The following is a 25,029-nucleotide window of genomic DNA, read 5'->3' as shown; positions in this document are numbered from 1 at the left end:
AATGCTTGTCCATCTGTTCTGCAAAAATCCTCTAATCACAGTTCAACACTCCTCAAAGCACCAAGATAATCCTCACCAATGTGTTAATTTTGTGATACATTATCTATCCACATCCTTCTCCAATTTCCGCACCTTCCCTTGGGTTGACCAAATCATTGTCTCCCCTGTGATATTGAGCTGTATGGCATTGTGTGGATTCACTGTTACCCTTTCCAAATGCACTAAATGCATCACAAGTAATGGCTTATCTCCTCTCCCATGCACAGTCACCTCCAGGATCCCAGGAGAGTTTAACCTTGGCTCTTTTTCATGGAGGCATTGTCTATGAACAGTTGGGTTAACTTCGACTTGTGCACTGACATTCCACTATTTCTATTGGATCATGATTACCTTTGTTTTGTCAGATTCACAACTTTCCACAGCTCCATCTCAGGAAGACTGAAGCATTATCTCTTCTCCCACTGAGCCATTGATATTAATTTTTCTTCCCTGCGCAGCTGGATATCCTAAAATTCAAAAAGACCATTTGCAATGTTGGTATATTGAGCTTTAAATCTCACAATTGTTCATCACCAAGACTGCTTACTTACACCATTCGCACCATGCATACATACAATTCCTACAGTGCAGAAGGAGGCCATTCCACCCATCAGGACTGCACCAACTCTTCAACAGAAGGCTCTTCGACAGAAGTTTAAGTTTATTTATTAGTCACAAGTTGGCTAACATTAACACCGCAATGAAGTTACTGTGAAAATCCCCTAGTCGCGACACTCTGGCACCTGTTTGGGTACACTGAGGGAGAATTTAGCATGGCCAATGCACCTAACCAGCACATCCTTCGGACTGTGGGAGGAAACCGGAGCACCAGGAGGAAACCCACGCAGACACGGGGAGAACGTGCAGACTCCACGGGGAGAACGTGCAGACTCCACACGGACAGTGATCCAAGCCAGGAATTGAACCCGGGTTCCTGGCGCTGTGTGGTAGCAGTGCTAACCATTGTGCCACTGCAGTCGCTGCGACAGAAAATATAGACTCTTCACCCTATCCCCGTTATCACCCTGCTTATCGCCCTAATCCGCACATCTTGGGACACTAAGGGGTAATTTAGCATGGCCTATCCACCTAACCTGCACATCTCTGGACAATATGTCCTGTCTCCATTCATACCTCAGCGCCTCCGATGCTGAAATCATTGGCATGTGTTTATTAGCTCTATTCATTGCTAACCTCCCACCTTGGCACAATACATTAAAAATCCTTCAACCAAGTTTCAAGTCATCCCTCATTAATAATCTCCCTCTTTCTGCCTCCATGTCTACTTGTGAACTACCTCAGAACATTTCACAGATGTTAACTGCGTTCTGAGAAATGCCGTTGCTGTTGGATGGGCAGTCAGGAGCTAACTGGCAAAAATAAAGTAAAGCTTGTGTTTCTCCATTGGCTCAGTACATTTCTCAAATTCTCAAAGTGCTTCCTCCACAGAGGAAAAAGAGAAAGGAAAAGATGGCAAATGCTGGAAATCTAAAACAAATGAAAAGTAGGCTCAGCTAGACTAATAGCAAACTAAGAAACAGTTTGGTTGTCTTAAAAATCCAACAGGTTCACTATTGTCCTTTACAGAAGGAAACCTACTCCTCATACCTGCTCCAACCTTTACTTGACTCCAGACCCACACCAATATAGTTTACTCTTAAATACCCTCTGCTTTGGCCCAGCAAGCTACTTTGCTACATCGAAGAGGAAGACCTAGTATTACTTTCTCAGGGTAGTTAGGATTTAGCAATTAATGCCACTCTTGACGGTGAGAATTGATTGAAATAAGAGTCCACTTCCAAAGTCTCCAGTCCAAAGATGTGCAGGTTAGGTGGATTGGCCATGCTAAATTGCCCCTTGGTGTCAGGGGGACTCGCTAGGGTAAATGCATGCGGTTATGGGGATAGGGCCTGGGTGGGATTGTGTTTGGTGCAAACTCGATGGGACGAAAGGCCTCCTTCTGCACTGTAGAGATTCTATGATTCTGTGAAGAGAAAAAACAGTGAATATTTTGACCCCTGCTGAAGGAGGATTATACGTCAATCTCTATTCTACATTTCTCATTGTGGAGTCTGACTGACATGCTGGGAATTTTTAACTTTTTCTCTTGGACATTTAAGGGACTCAATTTGCCCAAGGTTGGAGTGACATCTGCCACTTAGCCTGCTGCTGATAGAATTCCAGCAGTGAGAAGCTGACAGACAATCACCTCATCCTCCCTGCCATCCCAACTAACCCCTTCTGTCTCCCAGCCCGCTCCTGAGATCCAGTCTGACTTGCTGAGTATTCTCTTTACACTATTTCAAATAGAGACTCAATAAGCTGCCAACATTTACTCAGCCCAAAGCCATACAGAAGCTTGACATTTATAAAGTGTTGTCAGCACACATAAAAATATCCAGTTCACATATGCACAACTCATTATCATTAGCGAAGCAGTCAAAAAGCAAATCTTTGTGTCCAATTTTCAGTCATCAAAAATAGTCAACAGCCATCCCTGATGGTGGAGTGTTGTTCTCAAAATCTGACAGGTGGTCATTTTGCTCCTTGGCTTGTGTGTGGTTTAAAGTTTATTTATTAGTTCACAAGTAGGCTTACATTAACACTGCAATGAAGTTACTATGAAAATCCCCTACTCGCCACACTCCGGCACCTCTTTGGGTGCACTGAAGGAGAATTTCGCATGGCCAGTGCACCTAACCATCACGTCTTTTGGACTGTGGGAGGAAACCGGAGGAAACTCGGGGAGAATGTGCAAACACCTCGCAGACAGTGACCCAAGCCAGGAATCAAACCCGGGTCCCTTTGATGAGTTAGTATGAGAATATATATTCTCTCTTTGAGAAAAGGAGCGGGAGATGTTCCTGCTGTATTTTTAGTCATTAGCTACTCATCGATGCTGGGCAGTCAGGTAATTATGATTAAATCTCGTTTTGCCCAACTCAGCATGACATGAGTATTGTGGACATAAGCAAATGGTCCCGAACTATACAAAGTTTCAGTGAAGTCTTTGCCACCCTCACCTACAATAAACCCCTGCATGGGGCTGATGGAGTACTCTGTGGGTGATGGACATGTTTCTATCTGCACCATACATGCATCTGTCTGTGAGTTAACAACAGCATAGTAAGTGGCTGCACTGTACCATCGCTGAACAGTCAGCTTAGATTATGTGTTGAAATCCTTGAGTGGGGGTGAACCCGTGACCTTCTGTCGCAGAGGCGAGAGTATTATCAGTGAACTAAGCTGACACTTAACCTTGTCAGAATGCAGGCCTGAATGCATCAGTGTGACATAGTTCCTTCTCCAACACCCGCGCCGCTCCAAGTGAGACTGACAATTTATTGCTGAATGAGGCATAGTTGAATGTTGCTGAATTGTGGTGTTTCATGTGGTTTCGCTTAGCAATGGAGCCACAAACAGTGCCTTCTATGTTAGAACTGGCTCGCTCTCAGGCCTGTAGGTATATGTTAGAAAGTGCTGTACTGTGGAGTTGCTGTGCCAGCATATTAGTCAACTCCAAGTCCCTTGTGGGGGGGGGGGGGGGGGGGCAGGGTAAACGTTGTGCTCATATGTCTAATTTAGCTTTGGCATGAGAGACCTGTCTGAGCCTTCAAAGAGATGTCGACCGGATGTTGCGCTATACAATCCAGCTGGAATATTGCCTGAATCTGGCCACTTCCTGCTCTGCTCCTGCATTCTGAGCAATGATTTTCTTTTGTGGGAGTTGGGGTGGGGGGATGGTGGAGGAGATAGTGGTGGGGTGGAGTGTGCTGGATGGCGGGGGGGCGGGTGGGGGGAGGGAGTGGAGGGGAGGGGGGAGTGCTTTGGAGAAAGGATTCTGTGTTTAACAGCCACAGACTAAAACACAAATTCCATCGTAGGGCCTTGTGGTCAGGGGCCAGTTATGTGGGGATTTGTGAAATGCAAAATGGAAACATTTTCTAAACTCCCGAGGAAAGAAAAACCCTCTTGACAGGAATTTGTTTTGACATTTTTAACATTATAAGGATCTGCAGGCTTGGAACGCAAATTCTAGTCCCCCAGCACCCCCAGCAACCCCTCACCATCTCTCCCTTTTTAGCCACATCCTCGAAGCTGCTGCATTCCATGGCTTCTGAGGAAATTAGGCTCTCAGCCGGGTAAACGGAATGATCCCACTGCAGCCCTTCATCTAACAATTGGCTACAAAGAACGATTGTGAAGCGTCCACAGTTAGCAGCTGCTGTTGGGCACAGAGCAGAGAGTTATTTGGAGAATTCCTCGGAAAGTGTCCAGGTTTCCTTTTGACTTTGCCAAAGAGCGTCCAGGTACTGCCAAGTTCACAGGGGCCCTGTAAAACCACTGCCGCTTGGGAAGTTCATTTTGCAGTCGCAGAATGTGGGAGTGAAGGCTGGGAATGGGGTGACTGGCAAGACCGGTCATTAGAGAGGTCTATGTTCAGGCTGTGTCGGGGTACATCAGAATTACCAGGCCAAAGTGAGAGAGACAAAAGTGGGAGAGAGGGCGGCTGAGTTTACAATACCAACCTGAGAGCTACTTCCTGGAAATGAGAAGTTTAAGTTTATTTATTAGTGTCACAAGGAGGCTTACATTAACACTGCAATGAAGTTACTGTGAAATTCCCCTAGTCGGCACACTCCGGCGCCTGTTCGGGTAACACTGAGGGAGAGTTTAACATGGCCAATGCACCTAACCAGCATGTCTTTCGTACTGTGGGAGGAAATCCACACAGACACAGAGAGAATGTGAAAACTCCACACAGACAGTGACCCAAGACCAGGAACTGAACCCTGGTCCCTGGCACTGTGAGGCAGCAGTGCTAACCACTGTGCCACCCCAAGTTGGGGTTTATTTTAGATTTGGGGGGAGGGTGATTCTTGACATTGTGGGATGGTGTAAAAATGGCTGCTCGCTCATTTGCAACCAGGTTAACTTTCCATGGAAATAAACATGGCGAGAGATGTAACACGGGCTGTAACGTCGTTATTGTAATAACTTCAAAGGTGACTTTTGGCTTCAAGTTATAAAGGGTTGATTACCAATATACACACAAACAGGGTCTGACAGAATTGAACACACATCTACTCTCCACTCCTCCCACTGAGGTTTCTCGCCAACCCAGGACACATGATGCTGCACCAATTGGCTCGACTTCCTGCTCTGCCTCTCCATTGGGTCTGGCCAGAGCACTTGGACCATCAAGGATCGCCCCCTTAAAGGGGCCACGCTACAAGACTGCTTCCGCCCTAACTCCTGAGTTTCACTATGGATGAAACAAAAGGAACATCATTAAACAAAGGCATGTTTGTTACAAGAAGACATCAGCAATACTCCAGGAATATCTCAACACAAGTTCAGCCGGTCAGGAGACTTCCAGGCCCTGGAAGAATGTTTCAATTCTGTGCTATACTCTTCTGGAAGTTATGAATCTGGGCAGATGTTGATGTCGAGATCCTCCTCAGTAGCTACTGTCTCCTCAGCTACAGAAACTGCTGGTTGCTCTGGATTCATATTTACAACAAGGGCCCCTGTATCAGCAACTAATGAACCCAACTCTACTGCAGGGATCATCTGTTGATTCCTGTATCAGGCCCAGCTTTCTTCCTCAAATGATCCACATTTTTTTTTACACGATGATCTTGTATCTCTACAGCAGAGAAGGCCAGTCCTGATCTTTCCAATTTTTCCAGTCACCCATATCGGTTCTGCTGCAAAGTTTCCAGCCAGAACTAAATCCACGACTTGGAAAACTCTTGCCTTTTTTTCTCGAGTTATGATTTTCTTTCTGGGAGGCTTGTCTAGCCTCCACTCTCCCCACCAAATCTGGGAATATCATATCCAACTGTGTCCCTCAGTGGCATCCCATTAGTAGCTTGGTTTGCGTGACCCCTGTCGTCACATTTGGTGTGGCATCATACGACAACAAGAAACTTGTCAAATGTAAAGCCAGTCAACTTGTTTCTTCATTGAAGATTTGAACGTCTGTACAGCTCGTTTTGCTAACCCATTGGAGGCTGGCTGGTAAGGTGCTGACCTAACATGGTGAGTACCATTTGATTTGGAAAATTCCGAAACTCCTCCACTGTAAATGATGTGCCATTGGCTGACACTAAAATCTGTGGGATGCCATGGATGGCAAAAATCTGCCTCAATTTGTCAATGGTAGCACTGGCCTTTGTAGACTTCATCAATTGGACATCCATTTAGAATGCTCATCAACTAAGGTGAAAAATATATGCCCCAAGAACAGCCCTGCAAAGTCTATTCTTGCCCGTGGCCTATCTGGCCACTTCCAAGGGTGCATATTCACCAGTGGTTGTAATGCCTGCTGGGCTTTACAACAAGGACAATGACTGACCATTCTTACAAATTTTTAATCCACGTCCGATCACCAAACATAACTTTGGGAAGGTGCTTTCATCCTGCTTTGCCTTGGATGTGCGCATGTAATTCCTGCAATAAAAGTAATCTCCCTTGGGATGGCACTATCACACGAGCTCTCGACAATAACATGCTGTCCTCACCATTATCTCCGTTCTTCTCTGCTGGTAAGGTTTAAGTAGCTCTGACTTATCACATCATCATCCTTGCATCACCCTCTTCTTAACTTGTGATGGCACTGGTCTCTTTTGGTCCAAGTTATTATGTGTTTAGCTGAGACTGGCAAAGTCTGTATCAGGTGCACTATTTCTTGTGGTACCAGTGGTGAACGTACTGTCTGTGGCAGAGGGAGTGTATCTGCATTTGATACTTGTGTCCCTGAGCAAGGCTGGAATGAATAACTGTACACTGCTAGTAATAGAGTCCATCTTTATACCCTGCCAGAGGCAGTTGGCGACACTGGTTTATCCTCTTGCAATAAACCCAATAACAGTTTCTGATCTGATACCATTGTGAAATGTCTTCCATAGATGAAACCTCTTCACTGCATAAATTACCACTAAACTTTCTTTGTCAATCTGGGAATACTTTTTTTCCGCATTCGATAATGTTCTCGACACAAAGGCAATTGGCCTCTCTACTCCATCAGGCATCCTGTGGGACAAAACTGCTCCCACTCCATATGGGGATGCATCACAGGTAACTACCAATGGTTTGCTTGGATCAAAGTTTTCAAGCAGTGCCAACGATCGCAGGGCCTGCTTTGCTTTGGTAAAGACTTCTTTTTGTCCCTCTCCCATCTCCAACACTGATGCTTTTTCAAAAGCTGGTGAAATGGGACTAAAATTGTAGACACATTTTGTAAGAATCAACCATAAAAATTCAATATTCCGAGGAATGATTTTAATTCTGATACATTTTTTGGCTGTGGAATATCCTTAATGGCTTTAGCTACATCCTCCAAAGGATGCAAACCTTTAGCGTCTAACCTGAAACCTAAATATGTAACTCCATCTGCCTGGAAAGTGCATTTCTCTCATTTCAAATGGATACCCACTTCTTTAATAAAAGCAAATGACTGCAGATGCTGGAATCTGAAACCAAAAGAGAAAATGCTGGAAAATCTCAGCAGGTCTGGCAGCATCTGTAAGGAGAGAAAAGAGCTGATGTTCCGAGTCCAGATGGACCAGTACAATTCGTCTTGAGGATCGGGACAATGGTGCAGCCCCTTCAGGAAATTGTACGGGCTTTATAACACCTAAATCTTTCAATCTCCTGAACTTGACTTCAACCTTATGATGAAGTGCATAGGACTCTGGGCAGCCCTGAAAAAACATTGGCGTTGCATCAGGATTCAGATAAATTTTGGCTTTAACTCTCTTTTATTCACCCTAGCTACTTTTGGAAAACCTCAGAATATTTACATAGCAACTCCTGAAAACCTCTGTCCTGTAGGTTTAATATTTCCAACCAATTTAATTTTATCTGCTTTAACCAATCTTGACCGATTAGGCAAGGTCTGTGACCTCCAATTACTAGAACAGGTAGATGCACTGTTTGGTTCCTGTAGAACACTGTAACTGTTGCCCTTCAACGTCTCTCCTATATTATATATATATATATATATGAACAATATGGCTCCTGACTCTCTCAATCTCAATGGTTGGAGGCCTTTTTGAAGGTAACAAAATGCCTGCTCTGCCATGACTGTGGTTGTGGCTCCTGTGGTGGCAGTCTATTTCAAATGGTCTGCTGTTTACCATCAAGGCTTCCTCTATAGGGAATTCTCAGTGCTCTGTTAACCCTCTCAATCTGGCCACAACACCAGAAAGTGTCTCCTCAGGCTCCAGTACTGCTGAATGAAAGTTATACCTCAATAAAATGACTGAGGGGTCGGGGTTAAATTATTTTTGACCAATTTGACTATCTGATTTGTGTTTACGTCAGGCAGTGTAAGACTTCTCACTAGGCAGTAAGTTTGTGAATCACAGACCACAGTGGTGTCATCTTTTATTTTTCCTGTGATGTGATCTCATTAGCTACAAAGAAATAACACAGCCTTTCTCTGTATTATTCCCAGTTTTCCACTTCTGGGTCAAATGGTTCAATTTTTCCAATTAAAGACATTTTTATGTGCGCGTGCATCTTGTTCAATCATAGTTTTGATGCTCACTCCCCTCCCCCTCTAGCTGCACACTGCGATCCCCTTATGACTAATGGAAGCTTATCCTCATCGCCAGTGTCATAACTTTGAAGGTTTCAAGTTGTAATGCGTTTACTGCCAACAATATTTATGTATATATACAAACAAGGATTTCACAGAAATGTAGTACACATCTACTCTCCTCCTCCCTGGCTCCAACTGAGGTCCCTCCCTGATCCAGGATGTGTGCCCTTTCACCCAATTGGTATAGCTTCCCGCTCTGCCTCTCCATCGGGCCTGGCCCGATCATGTGGCCCTCAGTGATCGCCCCCTTAAAGATATCACACTACCAGTTATCACCTGTAACTAGACAAGGTATACTCCCACAGTGTGTCTGACAGCATGTTCCAAGAGCCATTCGATACCATCCAGCTTGTTGCTGTCAACCTAAGGGCATTGAAACGACCCAGCAAGTTCACCTTCTCTCCATCCTGTGGTCAGTCGGTTGTAACTGTAGCATTTGGGATAAGAAGCTAACTTCCTTATAAAACAAAATAACCTATTGAATTTGCAGATAATAGGACAGCAATGTGGAAAAACCCATCCATTTGGGGAGAGTGAAATAAATGTGGCGGTGGTTCTGCAGAAACAGTTGAGACATGGACAGAAAGGAAAATGATTCTTTAAGTGTGGTCGACCATATGCTCTTGCTGAGAGGTTGCTGCTTGAAGATTTTAACAATTCTCCTGTTTCTCAAACCCATTTTCCTCTTTCTTTTTCCAGCTGCAACATGAGCTGTCCCTCGGGACACTACGGAGCCAACTGTGTCCATCCCTGTCCCTGTATCGAGGCGGACTGTGACCCTGTCCACGGCACCTGCATTCTGGGTAAGTGAATGCAGCCATACTGAGTTTCAGCAAGGTGTTCGGGGGAAATGGTTTGTTTTTCAGCAAAGCCTCAGCAATGCTGCACCTCTCCTGCACGGGGAGAGGGACTGCAGCATCTGTGAAGCATTCCAATTGCTAACTCATTCAAACTGGAGATCAGATATTTTATCCTGGCTTGAAGAGTTTCAGAGCTATTACTTCAATTGTAAAAAATCATTTCTGTAAGGATTCAGAAATGTCAGTATTTTACCTTTCTATCGTAATCAAATTGGTGTTTACATATCAACACCTCAAACAAGATTTCAGCCATTTGCGAGACAAAGTCAGTTTGCTTATAGGTAGCATGTACTATGGAACAAAGTGAAAATAAAAATATATTTTGCATCCCACTGATACATTCAGTACACAGTCACTCAGACCCTGGAACTCTAGTACGCAGTCACACAGTACCTGCTCCTCCTGATACACTCAGTACACAGTCACTCAGTGTCTGCTCAATCCCAACACAGTCAGTACACAGTCGCTCAGACCCTGGCCTTCCAGTACACAGTCACTCAATGTCTGCTCCTCTTGATATAGTCAATGGACAGTCAGCCAGACTCTGGCCCTTCAGTGCACAGTCACTCAGTGTCTGTTCCTCCTGATACAGTCAGTACACAGTCGCTCAGACCTGGCCTTCCAGGACACAGTCACTCAGTGTCTGTTCCTCCTGATACAGTTCCCTGATTTGTTTTCTTTATCTTTTCCTCCGCATTTTGGTAAGCTGTAACCTCTTCACAGTCCCCTGGTTAAGATGATCTAATTCAACGTTGGGAATATTCCTGGTCTGTATAACTTGACAACTGACTGACCTCTGGCGAGCGGGTCTTCTATTAATTTCAGTACACCGTCTGACAGAGGAGACAAGGGGCACCTTCGAAAGCTTATGTTGTGTCAGAAATTACTGGACAAAGCTCTCAGGATTATAGCTGGGTTAAACTGAACCGAGTGCTACTGTATTGTGTGCCAGTCACAAACCAATTTGAATGCGGCACGGTGGTTAGCACTGCTGCCTCACAGTGCCAGGGATCCGGGTATGATTCCCGGCTTGGGTCACAGCCTGCACATTCTCCCTGTGTCTGCATGGGTTTCCACCAGATGCTCCGGTTTTCCTCTACACCCCAAAGATGTGCAGGTTAGCTTGATTGGCCATGGTAAATTGCCCATTAGTGTCAGGGGAACAGCAGGTGAATAGCATGGGGTTATGGGTATAAGGTCTGGATGGGATTGTGTTCAATGCAGACTTGATGGGCTGAATGGCCTCCTTCTGCATTGTAGGATTCTATGACTCTATATGCCTATCCCCCAGAACAAAGCTGTGGCAGATACATAAGCGTCCAGATCTTTCGATTCTCAATTCTCCCAACATGGAAATTCTACTGTGAACTGGTTAAGAGGCAAGTGGGCTGTCCCATTATTGGAGGAATTGTGAATGAAGCTGAACACTGTAGAGTTATCAGCACACAGTCCCACCCTTGATCCAGTGACAGAGGGAGGGTCATTGTTGAAATGGCTGGGCTGAGGCTGCTGTCCTGAGGAATTCCGGCATCACAACAGATTTTGTGAATGAAGCTTTTGTCTGAGGTTTTAACCCAGTTTGGATACAGTGGGATCTGTGTATTAGACACATGGGAGTCCTGCCAGATTCTATATTTATCTGACCAGATGACCAAGTGGAATAACTCACTGATAACAAGACCGCAAGTCTCTTCTGATTCTGAGCAGATTGTTGGGTAAGTATTGCACTCTCCTGATACATGGACCCATAACTTCCTGGCTCCCCCAGTGCCACATTTAGTGGGTACCCCAGTGATGCACTAGGGAATCTCTGTTTGAAGTCCCCATGTAACAGTTTACCCAGCAATTGTCCTGAAATGCTAACTTCCCAACTGCGCTGGGCTGGGTACCATATGACAGAAGCAACTTAAATCACTAACTTCAGATGGTTCTGCCAGTTCCACCCTGATAGTTAATCATAGAATCATAGAAACCCTACAGTGCAGAAGGAGGCCATTCGGCCCATCGAGTCTGCACCGACCACAATCCCACCCAGGCCCTACCCCCACATATTTTTACCCACTAATCCCTCTAACCTACGCATCTCAGGACTCTAAGGGGCAATTTTTAACCTGGCCAATCAACCTAACCCGCACATCTTTGGACTGTGGGAGGAAACCGGAGCACCCGGAGGAAACCCACGCAGACACGAGGAGAATGTGCAAACTCCACACAGACAGTGACCCGAGCCGGGAATCGAACCCAGGACCCTGGAGCTGTGAAGCAGCAGTGCTAACCACTGTGCTACCGTGCTACCCCACTCTTTAATCTGAAAGAGTTGAAAGGAGAAAAAAAATCACTTCTAAATCCAGAGTAACTACTTAAACACCCAGACTCAACCTTTTACGGTACATTCCCCACACACATGACCCCTCCAGTAGAGCAGCGGATCCCCCACACCACCGCAACACCTCCCGGCCTGACCCAAACTCCCCCTCCTCCCACCACCACAACTACACTCCCAGTCCAGTCTAACACATTCCCCTCCCTCCCAGAACAACCCAGCCCCATGCCCCCCCTCCCCAGGCCATGGTATTTTGCACTAAGATTTCTTGGAAAGACTATAGCATTTTCATCTTTCATCAGACCCTGACACTGCTATTCAATGCCAGGACTTCACTCTCAGTCTTGACTAAGATAGGGCTGGCCCACTAAATATTCATGGATGCAAGGTGTTCAGGGAAGGAAAGAAAACAGGAATGGTGGCAATATTGATTGAGGAGAATATTGCAGTGCTGGAAAGAGAGGATGTCTCAGAGGGGTCAAGGATAGGATCTAGCTGGTTAGAGCTAAGAAACAATAGAGGTATCATTACACTACTGGGTGTATTCTATAGGCTAACAACTCGTGGAAAGATATAAAGGAAGACATTTTCAAGGGATTTACAGAGGTGCTGAGGACTAATAATGGGGGACTTTAACTATCTCAGTAGAGACTAGACTAGTAATAGTGTAAAAGGTAGAGAGTTTATGAATATGTTTAGAAGAGTGCGTGGCACAGTGATTAGCACAGCACCAGGGATCTGGGCACGATTCCCGGTTTGGGTCACTGACTGCGGAGTCTGCACGTTCTCCCCGTGTCTGCGTGGATTTCCTCTGGGTGATCCGGTTTCCTCTCACAGTCTGAAAGACATACTGGTTAGGTGAATTGGCCATGCTAAATTCTCCCTCAGTGTACCCAATAGACACTGGAATGATGGCCACCAGGGGATTTTCACAGTAACTTAATTGCAGTGTTAATGTAATGTACTAATAACTAAACTTTAGTTTTTTCCATCAGCATGTTTCTAGCCCAATGAGCAAAGGGTAACTACTTGATCTGGTTCCGGGGAATGGGGACAGTGAAAATAGTGTTCCGAAGTTTGGTTCAGCTATGGGAAAGGACAATAAAAAGAAACAGTGAACTGCGATGACAAATTCAATGGGGTTAGAACACTCCTGGCCCAATGTAATAACTCCGGTTCAGCAGCTAGGTAAATAACAATTGTAATGTTTGTTTACATACGAGCGTGCAGAGGTTTTGCAGCCAGGTGCTGCCACTCAGCTTCCAGAATCAAATCTGTGAGGCAAGCTCGGACTTGCTAGGGTGACCCCTCACGCTGGACCCTGATCTGGATCATGTGACCCTCTCTGCAGTTCGGCCCTTAAAAGGGACAAACACCACATCCCTCCACACCGCCCCCCCCCCCCCCCAAGCCTTTTATACAATTAAAATAATTAATTAACTTAGTCCCCAACAATTAGAAAATTTAACATATAATTCAGTCCATCATGACTCTTTCAGGTGGTTTCCGATTTCTAATGGAGCGGTGTAATTCCCTGTCGGGGATGCTCCCATTGGGGTATTTTCTGCAGTAACTTCTATACCAGGTATCTCCTCAGTTACTGGTAACTCAACTTCATTGGTTTCCATGGGAATGACAGACTTGCCTATCACAGATTGACTTGGTACTTCAGTCAACACCATTTCCTGTTGGCAATATGGTTTCAGCTGGCAGCACTGGTTGCTGGGACAACTCTCGTGCTAGTAAATGGTCTACATGTTTCCGGATGATTCTTCTTTGTACGTTCACTTCATAAGACAAAGATCCTGCTTTTGATAAATCAACTTCTGGAACCCAACTCGAGCCGCTTCCAAAATTTCTGACATACACAGTTTCATCCACCGAAAACCACCCCACTGATTTGCCTGAATCATGACTTTTCTTATGATTGCACTAACTGACTTCTACCCTCCCTGGCAAATTTGGAAACACCAGGCTTAATCTGATCTGAAGACACTAGCCCATCAATAACTCCGCTGGAAGCACTCTTGGTAGTAGAGTGTGGAATGGTTCTATAGCCCAGAAGGAATCATGAGATTCTGGTCTCTGGGGTCACCCCTGACTGCCTTTTAAAGCTCGTCTTGAAGGTTTGGACTGCTCATTTAGCCAGTTCATTGAATGCTGGGTGATAAGGTGCAGTCCTGATTTTTTTATTCTTTCATGTGGGCATTGCTGGCTGGGCCAGCATTTATTGCCCGTCCCTGAGGGCATTTAAGAGTCAACCACATTGCTGTGGATATGGAGTCACGTGTAGGCCAGAGCAGGTAAGGATGGCAGATTTCCTTCCCTAAAGGGCATTAGTGAACCAGATGGGTTGTTATGTCAATTGACAAGGGCTTCTTGGTTATGATTAGACTTTTAATTCCAGATTTCTATTGAATTGAAATTTCACCATCTGCCACATTTGGATTCGAACCCAGGTCCCCAGGGTCTCTGGATTACTCGTCCAGTGACAATGCCACTGCCTCCTGTTAAGGTACAGATCAGAAACCCAAAGGTATATTCTGAAGTTAGACGAGACCCCAACTATTTGTTATTTTTGGCATTGTGAGGATAAGATGTTTCACTCCAGGTGTGATTCTATTGACAAACTAGGGAGCTTTTATCAAAACAAACTTTATTTAATAATACAGTTTAACTATAGCAAATGAATCAATTTAACAATTGAACAACACTTAAACATGTAAAGATACAATTCTTAACTGATAATCTATCTCTATTAGTCCCAATTCAAGCAATATTCCTCTTACAGACTTAAAACCCATCTTCAAAGACAGCAAACAATACAGGATTATGTGCTTGCACTTAACAGTCTTAGAGTTTTTTGAACACCTCCAGAGAGAGAGAGAGATCTTTTCAGAGAGAGAGCCATCTCTTTTAAACAGCTCCAGTTAGCTCTTGACTTTTAAAAAATGAAACCAAAACACTGTCTTTCCTGCAAGCCTAACTCCTCCCATTAATCACATGACTCAGTCAATCAACCTAATCAAAGCCCCTCTCAAGAGAAACCTAAGTAAACAAAAATGCATTAACACTGTTTAGACAACATTTAGCTAAATTCAGTCATAATCCTGCATTCACAACTTTAGAGCTACCTGCTGACCAGACAAAATGGCACCATATAAAACAGCTGAAATTCAAATATACCCTTTACAAGAAACAGATAAAAATACAGTTCTTAAAAGCACAGTATCATCGCACTCCCCACATTCCATTCATGGAGATGAAATTTTGAAATTCAGCACTTGAGGGCTGTTCCATTTTCCAACATGGGTTGAAAAACATTGACGTCGAAGACTTAATTTCAAAAACTTCCACCAATTTGAATGGACTTCGACCTGGAGCAAAAACATTCTGCCCAAAAATGGCCCAACGTAATCAACATGGACTCATACCCATATCTGGCCAGGCCATTTCCACAGCTGCAGTGGGGTCATGGCAGGCAACCTTTGTTGCAATTGGCACTGTTCACAATGCTTCACTAGATTCTCAATGTCAGTATTAACGCCAAGCCACCAAATATAACTCCCAGCGAGCATCTTCATCCTGGATATACCTGGATGGAAACTATGTAATTCAGCCAAAAGCAATTCCCTTCCTGGCACAGGAACGACTACTCTTGGTCCCTCAAGCATGACGCAATCTTCACAACTTAATTCATCCCTTCATGTATAATATGATTTAATCTCTTCAGAAGCTGGCTCATTGGCCCAACCTATTTGTATCCTGTGCCTTACTTTGGGCACCAGCAGATCCCTGCTGGTCTAATACTTGTTTTGCTACACTGAAACTGGCAACATGTTTGAGAAATTCAATGCCAAAGTAATTTCATGTGGCCAATAATATCGACAAATTTGATAAAAACTACCCATAATATCTCACCATTCCTAAGAATGCCTTGAGTTGAAATGTGTTTCTGAGGACTGGCGCCTCCTTTATTCCTCTGACATAATTTTCCAAGGGGCGTAATCCTTGTGCATCTACACGGTATCCTCGGTTGGCTATCTCAGTGGCTTGAAAAGTATATTTCTCCCTGGGGTGAACCTCTTGAGCACCTCTTCTAAGTTAGCTAAGTGCTTAGCTTCTGTCGATCCAGTTATCAAAACATCGCCCAGGTATGCTACAACATGTGGAAGTACTTGCAACAAACTCTCCATTGTTCTCTGGAAAATAGCGCATGCCGATGGCATACCAAACAGTCAGCATATATACTGAAACAAAGCCTTTTGTGTGTTAATCCCAACATAACCTCAGGAAGCATTGCCTAACTCAAGTTGCTGATATGTGTGGCTCATATCCAACTTTGTATAAGATTGACCTCAGGCCAGCTTTGCACATAAGTCTTCAGAATTGGCTACTTAGCTAACTTGGCAGCCTGATTCATTATTAAATTGTAGTCCCTATACAGATGTGGACGATCTTGTCAGGCTTTACCGCGGGGACTATGGGTGCTGCCCACTTCATGAATTAAACTGGCTGAATGATACCCCAGTTCTTCCAATCTTTTCAATTCTATGTCCAGCTTTTCTCGCAAGGCATATGGGTTTGCCATGAGAAAATGAGAGGTTGCCTCTGGATCTACATCGATCTTTGCCTGGACCCCCTTTATTTTACTCAAATCATCACAAAAGACACTCTCATACCTTTTCAGTAACTCAGACAGTCACCCTTCCCACACTTGGAACATCTCCATCCAATTTAACTTGATTTCCTTGAGCCAATCACAACTCAGAAGGCTTTATCCCTGGCCTCATGCAATGATTTCTGGGAGCTGGGCTGGTTGCGGCTGATAGCTCACAGGTACTGTGGTAGTACCCCTATCTTGATGGCTTCTCCTGTATACGTTGTTAGTTTTGCTGCTATACCCTTAAAACCTAATGGCTGGGCTCCCTAATATAAGTAGTAAAATGTGTGTTCTCCTATCATCGTGATAAAGATGAGACATTATAAAGGCTGGCTCTACTTAATGTTGATAAGCCATATCAACTTCTATCTTTAACGGCTTGCCGTTTACCAAAAGCATCATTAGTGTCCAAAGATGTGCAGGTTAGGTAGATTGGCCATGCTAAATTGTCCCATTGTGTGAGGGGATTAGCATGGTAAATAGGCCTGGATTGGATTGTTGTCAGTGCAGGCTCGATGGGCCAAATGGTCTCCTTCTGCACTGTAGGGATTCCATTCTATTCTATTATGCAGGCCAGGTCGGAGGGATAGCAGGTTGGGTCAGGCCGGGTTGGGGTTATGTTTGAGGAGTGGAGGGGCCGGGTTGGTGGGGGGAGGGGGAACGACGACTCGGGTGGAGTGCAGCCGGGTTGGGTCAGGAGCAGTTGGGGTCAGGTCGGGGTATTGAAGGTTGGGATTTGGTCAGGTTGGGGTCGACAGCAGGTCGGGGGGAGTGGGGCCAGGTTGGGGGTATGAGAGGCGGGTCAGGATAGGATTGTGGAGTTAGGTTGGGTTGGGGATGTGGGGTCCGGTCAGATAGTCAGGTTGAGTTGGAGGTGGAAGGAGTTGGGTGAGGTTCAGTCGGGTTGGGTCAGGAGCAGATTGGGGTCAGGTTGGGGTTTTGCAGGATGGGTTGCTGGGGGTGTGTGGGGGAGGGGCAGTGTTAGGTCTGGGTGAGGTGGGTGATGTCCATCAGATCGAGTTGGGGTTGGAGATTTGGGTAGATTGTCAGGGGATGGGGCCACATCTTGTCAGGGGTGTGGGGAATTCTGATGGGTGGGGAGGGAGTCAGAGTGGAGTAATACTGCAGTGGGGAGGTGTTTAGCGGTCATGGGTTGGGGGGGGTGGGGGGAGGACGACATGGATGTGGGAGTCCCCTATGGGCTCAGGAATGTCAGGGGAGTTTTGTGCGGGCTTCGATCTCGTTACTTAAAATAGTAACGCTGAAGTTAGAAGTGGTTTTATTTCTTCTAATTCTTTCAGAGTAACTATCAGCGTAACACTGGCAGAACCAACCAAAGTTAACAATTGAAATTGCTTTGTCAGTTGGTTCCTAGCGCAGCGCAATTCCAGGGGATGTTAACGCTTCTGGATAATTACCATGCAAATGCTTATGTGGGAGCTTCAAAGAGAGATTCCCCCGTGCATCTTTGGGTACCCTCCCTAATCCGATGCTGGACAGACAGACAGGGCATTACGGGCTAGTATGTATCATGGGTTTCAATAATGCAATTGAGCACGAGGCTGAATTGAGAAAGTTCAGAAGGAAAATGAGAAAAGAACTCAAAGAAGCAAAGAAGAAAGTGTGAGAAGGGACTGGCAGATAACATGAAAGGAAATCCAAAAGTTTCCTATAGCCATATAAACGGTAAATGGTTTGTAAAAGGAATGGGGATAGGGACCTAAAAGGAGACTTACACAGAGGTAGAGGACATGGCTGATGTTCTGACTATTTTGCATCTGTCTTTACTAAGGGAAAAGCTGTTGCGAAAGACATAAAGAGGAAGTAATTGAGATACTAGATGGGCAAAAATATGATAAAGAGGAGACATTATAAAGGCTGGCTCCACTTAACATTTGATAAGCCACCAGGACTTGACAAAAACATCCAAGATACTGGCGGAAGTAAGGGAGGATATTTATGGAACTGGTCATAAATCTTCAATCCTCTTAGAAACTGGGATAGTGCCAGAAGGCTCTAGAATTGCAAATGTTTTACCCTAGTTCAAAAACGAGTGCAAGGATAATCACACCAACTACAGGTAAACCTCTGTGATGGGAATGTTTATCGAATTGATAATTCAGGAAGAAATTAACAGTTACAAGGACAGATGTGATTAATTGAGGAAAACCAACATGGATTTGTTAAAGGCAGATCATGTTTAACTACATTAATTGAGTTTTTTGACTTGGAACAAAAAGGACAGTGGCAATATAGATAAGAATTTGGCTGAATGACAGGAAACAGCATCTAATGGTGAACAGTTGTTTTTTTTGAACTGCAGGAAGGTATGTTTTGGGATTCTCCAGAGCTCAGTATTGGGACCACCACTTCCTTTGATCTGTATAAACGCCCGAGACTTTGGTGTGGAGGTCACAATTTCAAAATTTGCAGATCGCTGTGAAACTCTGATACATATATCGTCTGATATATAGAATCTCAATGGGACCTTCTGATCTCCTCACATCCTTCATTGTAACATGAGGATACACCCCATGTTCCTGATTGTAACATTTCAATAGGATGGCATGGTGGCACAGTGGTTAGCACTGCTGCCTCACAGTGCCAACGACCTGGATTCAATTCCAGCCTCGGGTGACTGTGTGGAGTTTGCAAATTCTCCCTGTGTCTGCGTGGGTTTCCTCTGGGGCTTCAGTTTCATCCCACAGTCCAAAGATGCGCGGGTTGGGTTGATTGGCCGTGCTAAATTGACCCTTGGTGTCAGGGGGATTAGGAGGGTAAATATGTGGGGTTATGGGGATAGGACAGGACTTGGTGGGATTGTTGTCGATGCAGGTTTGATGGGCCAAATGGCCTCCTTCTGCACTGTAGATTCTACGAACCTCAGTGGAACCTTCTGATCTACTGACATCCTTCATTGTAACATGGGGATACACCCCTTATTCCTCATTGTAACACTTGATTGTAACATTTCAATATATCCCTTATTGTAAAACTTCCAAGATACCTCACATTCCTTTCCATAACACTCCAATATACCCAGCACTAACACTATGATATACCTGTTATTATACATTATTATGCATTATACCTGTTTCTGTAACACTCCCAATATATCTCACATCCCTCACTGTAACGTTCTGATAAACCCTTTTTCTGCCACACTCCAATATACTTTGCACTCCTCCCTGTAACACTTCGATAACCCCCCTCATAGCTGTATTATGATATCTCCTACTCATCTGACCCAATGAAGCAGTCTGCAGTATATGGGATTGTGTTGGTTTCAGCCTGTTAACCTTTGCTTCCTCTTTATATACAGGCTCCAATGGGAGAGTGGGAGTCATTGCGGCTGGGGCTCTGGTTTTGTTTCTTCTGCTCCTGCTTCTGCTGTTCTTGTGTTGTTACTGTCTCTGTCACAAGAAGAATCGGCAGAATGAGTGAGTATTCCACCACACGGGGTTTTAATCTCAACCAATCATACTTGGAACAATTGAAAGCTCTGAACTAATTGCAATAAACATTTTTCAAAAGGAGATTGGGAAATTGGATTGGCACGGTGGCACAGTGATTAGCACTGTTGCCTCACAGTACCAGGGACCCGGGTTCGATTCCTGGCTTGGGTGACTGTCTGTGTGGAGTTTGCACATTCTCCCCGTGTCTGCGTGGGTTTCCTCCCGGTGCTCTGGTTTCCTCCAAAGGTGTGCGAATTCGGTCGATTAGCCACACTAAATTGGCCCTAGTGTCAGGGGGATTAGCAGGGTAAATGTGTGGGGTTATGGGAATAGGGCCTGGGTGGGATTGAGGTCGGGACAGACTCGATGGGCCGATTGCCTCCTTCTATATTGTAGGGATTCTATGATTCTATGAAATGCAAAGGATCAGTTCATTTTGACTTAACACCTCTATAATGGGGATAGAATCCAGTGCAGACTAAAGAGATAGATGTCATCTTTGTCTGTTGCCTCAGAAGGTCCAATGAGAAATCTCCATATTGTCAGTCCTTGTTTATTGCAGTGAAGGTGAACTGTCCTTTCCCACAGTGCTCCAGGGTCACTCACTCTGAAACACTATCGGGCACATGTACTGAAGACGGAGTCATGTCACATCATATTGGTTCCTATCATACTTGTAAATAGGAGTGTATGATGTAGTAACCAACTACTCCCTGTAGGTGTAACTGGGTTAACTTAATAAACGCTGTCTCTTGTGAATGTATGCAGATTGATTGAATCAGTGTTGTCCCTTGTGGATGCAACTGGGTTAACCTATTCAGCGCAGCCCCCTGTGGGTATGGCTAGTGGAGAGTTTAACTCATTCAGCCTTGTCCTGGACAGATTAACCTATTCCTAACTGCTGTATATTGGTATGAGTGGATGAAGAGATTTGTCCCCCAAGAGATTGAAGGTTAAAACACCTGATAGAGTCAGTACACCCCTCTTGTATGTGTGAGCTGGTTAACACTCAGGTTAACACACGTGTTTCCTGTGGATATGGATAGTTAACTCACTTGCCCCCTTGGAGGGAGTGGGTTTACTCAGCACAGTGCCCCCTGTGAGGGAGTGGGTTATCTCAGTGCAGTGCCCTCTGTGAAGTTGTGGGTTAACTCAGCACAGTGTCCTCTGTGAGGGAGTGGGTTATCTTAGCATAATGCCCTCTGTGAGGGAGTGGGTTAACTCAGCACAGTGCCCTCTGTGAGGTCGTGGATTAACTCACTCAAAATTGTGCAGTGTAGATGAAAGTGGGTTAACTCAGCACTAACACTGAGTGAAGGAAGTAATTTGGTCTAACTTAGCTCATCTTTCCAATAAGCTTCACGGTTGACCAAACTGTGGCCTGCAAACCACATGTGGGCATTTAGACATAAGAGTGCACTCCCACTGATTTCCACCCCTGCCGAATTTAAAATCCTGCCTGACGTTTTTTGAGGGTGCAGAGAAGCTCCAAAATGACCATGGGAAATGGCTGGCTTCATGGGACAGCAGGCAGCAGCACTAGAGAGTTTCCTGCTGGTCTGACGAAGGGTTGCATGACCCATGCGATCAACACCATTTTCGAGCAGTTCCTCCGGCTGACAAATCGAACCTCTTTCTGCTAAGGTACAACTGGACTGGGATGAAGAAAAATTGAGCCTGGGAATAACAGCTGCTGGAAAACCTCATCTGAAAGCAGCGAACACACACACTCATAGTGGCTAACATGGTTGGGTCAAAGTGAGGCAAAAGGTACCCTAGTCTGCCTCAATTGTGTTTGCCACTATCTGGATTGTGTGTGAAGGAAGCCTGGAAGGCAAGAAGCTGAAGGTTTTTAAAAAAAAGCCATATACACATACGAACAGCTGCAAATTTGTCACAGGTTAACACCAATAAACCCTTCAAACTTTGTGGATGACACTGGCAAAATCAAGTTGTGAGAAACGGAAGGATGAAGAAGAAAACTAACGTTTGAAGCAAAATGAAGGAAGATTTTACATTCACTGTTAAAGGTGGGAAATTTGTGTGTCTTTTATCTGCAGTGATTCCTCACTCGCAACAAAGCTAGGAACGTCAACGTGAAGTGAACCACAGAAATCTTTCTTTGGAATATCCCCCCCCAAGTCAGAACTGTGGAGAAACGAGCTAACCAGGTTAACATCTTGCCTAAACAGTCAGCAGATTCTGCTTTCAGTCTGCCTCAACAACTGAACATAGCAACAACAGTGTTGCTATGTCATGGAACATCATAGGTGCTCAGCATTAATTCTTTGATGGGGAATTTGTAAGTAAGAATGTTGCTGAAGTTGTTGCAATTTCAGATCCAAAAAACACAATAACATGTATTCTAATTTTGCGCTATACTGCAGACAAGTGTATTTCCCAGATCAACGCTGATGTCAATGATTGCACACTGGAAGAATGTAGAAATAAATTGCAAGGACTATGGTGCAGGTTTGATGACTTGATTGAGATCCTGCTTCACTTTTCTTGTGAACCCATTCACGTTTGACGAGATCAACAATGGCTGTCCGATTCTCTAACCCTTGGTTACAGAAACATGTAGAAAATGGAGCTGTTGGAATTACGGGAGGGTCAGGGTTTAAAGATGCTGCATAAATCCAAATCTACAATGGAGTTCCGGAAGTTTGTGCTGGAAGTCAAGTATCGTCAACTCAAGAAGATTAGTGTGTGACTTCTTTCAATTTTTGACCCAACATACTGCCATGAATCACTGTACTCTGTGATCTTGTTCCTTTTAAGTCAATACCTGACCAAGCTCCTTCAGACTACCTTGGCAACATATTTCAGCCAGATTTTCAAAGATTTGTATCCAGGATGGAGAGTCGTGAGGCCTCTACCCCCAGCAGTGATTAGCCCTGACAACCAGTAGGACCTTACTGAAGACCTAATAAAAATGTGTCTGTTAAGTTCGTCTGTGTCTTATGGCTCTTGAATGTCTGAAGTCAGGTGGCTCTAAGATTCAGAAAGTTTGGCCAGCCCTGCAATAAGCTCTTCTTCCGCCACCATTCACAGCAGATTTCCAAATTCTGGTTCTGACCACAAAGGTCACATTGGTTCTTCCAGTCTTGTACTATCCAATGCTATCAGACCTATCCCATACAATGAACTGTCTCCATGTTGATGTGATGTAACTAAATAAATCCTCCTCTCTTGGCTCCCTACCACCTGTCTCACTGTGGAATTTTATTTAGACACTTTGAAGTTGAAGCACAGGTGATGGTCAATGCTGAGTTGTTCAAATCCTGAGGAGAAACTTGAAACAACTACCCTCCACTGTGTTTGCAATTTGTATGGTATGAGGAGAGGTATTACTTTAGAAAATGATGTCCCCAATTCTTTGTGTTGATTTTAACAAAGTAAATTTGTTCAGAAATAGAAGAAAAAAACAATAAGGTAAACTAGAAGTATGCTTCACTAACTTTACACAGTATTCCTACTTTAAACAGTTCCAAACAGTCTAAACTACCTTCAGAGTGACTCTCTGTAATCTGTTCCACAATGCTGTATAGATTTTAACATCTATAAAAATCCAGTAACTTTTACCACACAGTGCTTTTACATTTCTTGGTGTTGCTTCTGAGGTAAACCAGCAGTTAGCTTTTCAAATAAGGCTTCCTTTACGCACACTGCTTGCTGGGAGGTAAACAGCTCTTGGCTGAGATCTTTAAAAAAAAACAGCTCCCTTGCATGTGTTTCAGTAAACCCTTAAATACATTTTCCCTCATCTGACCTCATTTCTATAGAACTGCACTCTCCCGGCCTTAATTACCATAGTCTCTCTGTTTTCACTTTCAGAGTTTAAAAGAAAAGTAAATTCCCTTCACCCACCTTCCCTATAACACTATTCCTTCATACATTGCATCTCTTCCTTTGATTCCTAAACAACCTATTCAAACCTGTCAGATTACAGAGAGTTTGCTCTGAAGGTAGGTTAGACTCTTTGGTTCCAAAGTTTAAAGTAGGGAAACTGTGTAAAGTTAGTTAAGTGTACTAGTTTACTTTATTGATTTTTTTCTTCTCTTAATAAAATTTACTTTATTAAAATCATCACAAAGAGTTGGGGACATCATGCTGTCAGACCTATCTCATACATCAGATCAACACGAAGGCAGTTCATTGTAACTAAATAAGTCCTTCTCCCTTGGCTCCCTACCACAACAATCTATATCCATTGTTACTAAATTGCCTTGGGTAAACATCTGTCTGCAGTGTTTCTAGGCTTATTTAAATATCAAATGCCCCAGTTCCATTTACACAGTCACTCTGTACCTGCCTGAATTATCTTCCTCACATGTTCCCACAGTTTATAATATATAATCAGAACATTACCAGCAGAAAATATTCCAATTTCTTGCACTTCCTTGATATTTTTTCATGATATATTAGAATGCAAATTTGTCTAACTTTGTGGAATCTTCTTTCGTGAGTGAATCCATAGATCCACGCAAGATGTGATCATGCCCAATTTACGGTGCAGCATTTGTGATCATTCTACTTGGAACTGCCAAAATGCTCTGTTTGTGCCCATCACAATTTTCAGCTACTTAAAACCATTCAGCTAATATTGAATGTACTGTTCCATGTTGGAAATGTATTTTGGTATGGAGCCAATAGTCAAACGCATTCATACAAAGGAAAGGTTTAAGACGAGAAGGCAAGAACAGGCTTTTCATTAAACTTATTGAACTGTCTGGTTATCAAATGTTAACTTAACACATGCAGCATTTAATCAGCCACCTTAAGAATTTGGCCCGTCTCACATTCGAGAGACACCATGCACATTATTTTTCCCTATCACTAACATGCAGCATTGTCTCAGTGGATAATATGTGCTAACGGTATAAGGGCCGCACGGTGGCACAGTGGTTAGCACTGCTGCCTCACAGCACCAAAGACCTGGGTTCATTTCCTGGCTTGCGTCACTGTCTGTGCGGAGTCTGCACGTTCTCCCCGTGTCTGCATGAATTTCCTCCGGGTGCTCCAGTTTCCTCCCACATTCCGAAAGATGTGCTGGCGAGGTGCATTGGCCATGCTAA

At 44.3% G+C, this 25,029-nt stretch overlaps 1 protein-coding gene across 2 annotated transcripts in view; it reads left to right on the top strand.

Moving 5' to 3' along the window:
- scarf2 (scavenger receptor class F, member 2) overlaps positions 1–25,029 on the top strand; it is a 92,014-nt gene that overhangs the window by 50,753 nt on the left and 16,232 nt on the right. For both annotated transcript variants that reach the window (XM_078227389.1, XM_078227388.1), the window contains exons 7-8: positions 9,350–9,453; positions 19,819–19,936. In XM_078227389.1, coding sequence (XP_078083515.1) covers positions 9,350–9,453; positions 19,819–19,936 — 222 coding nt within the window. The remainder of the gene's footprint in view (positions 1–9,349; positions 9,454–19,818; positions 19,937–25,029) is intronic.

Source organism: Mustelus asterias, chromosome 13 (assembly GCF_964213995.1).
Source record: "Mustelus asterias chromosome 13, sMusAst1.hap1.1, whole genome shotgun sequence".
In the NCBI taxonomy this organism is placed as follows: Eukaryota; Metazoa; Chordata; class Chondrichthyes; order Carcharhiniformes; family Triakidae; genus Mustelus; species Mustelus asterias.
The sequence above is the reverse complement of the archived record's forward strand: the minus strand, read 5'-3'. Positions and strand labels throughout refer to the sequence as shown.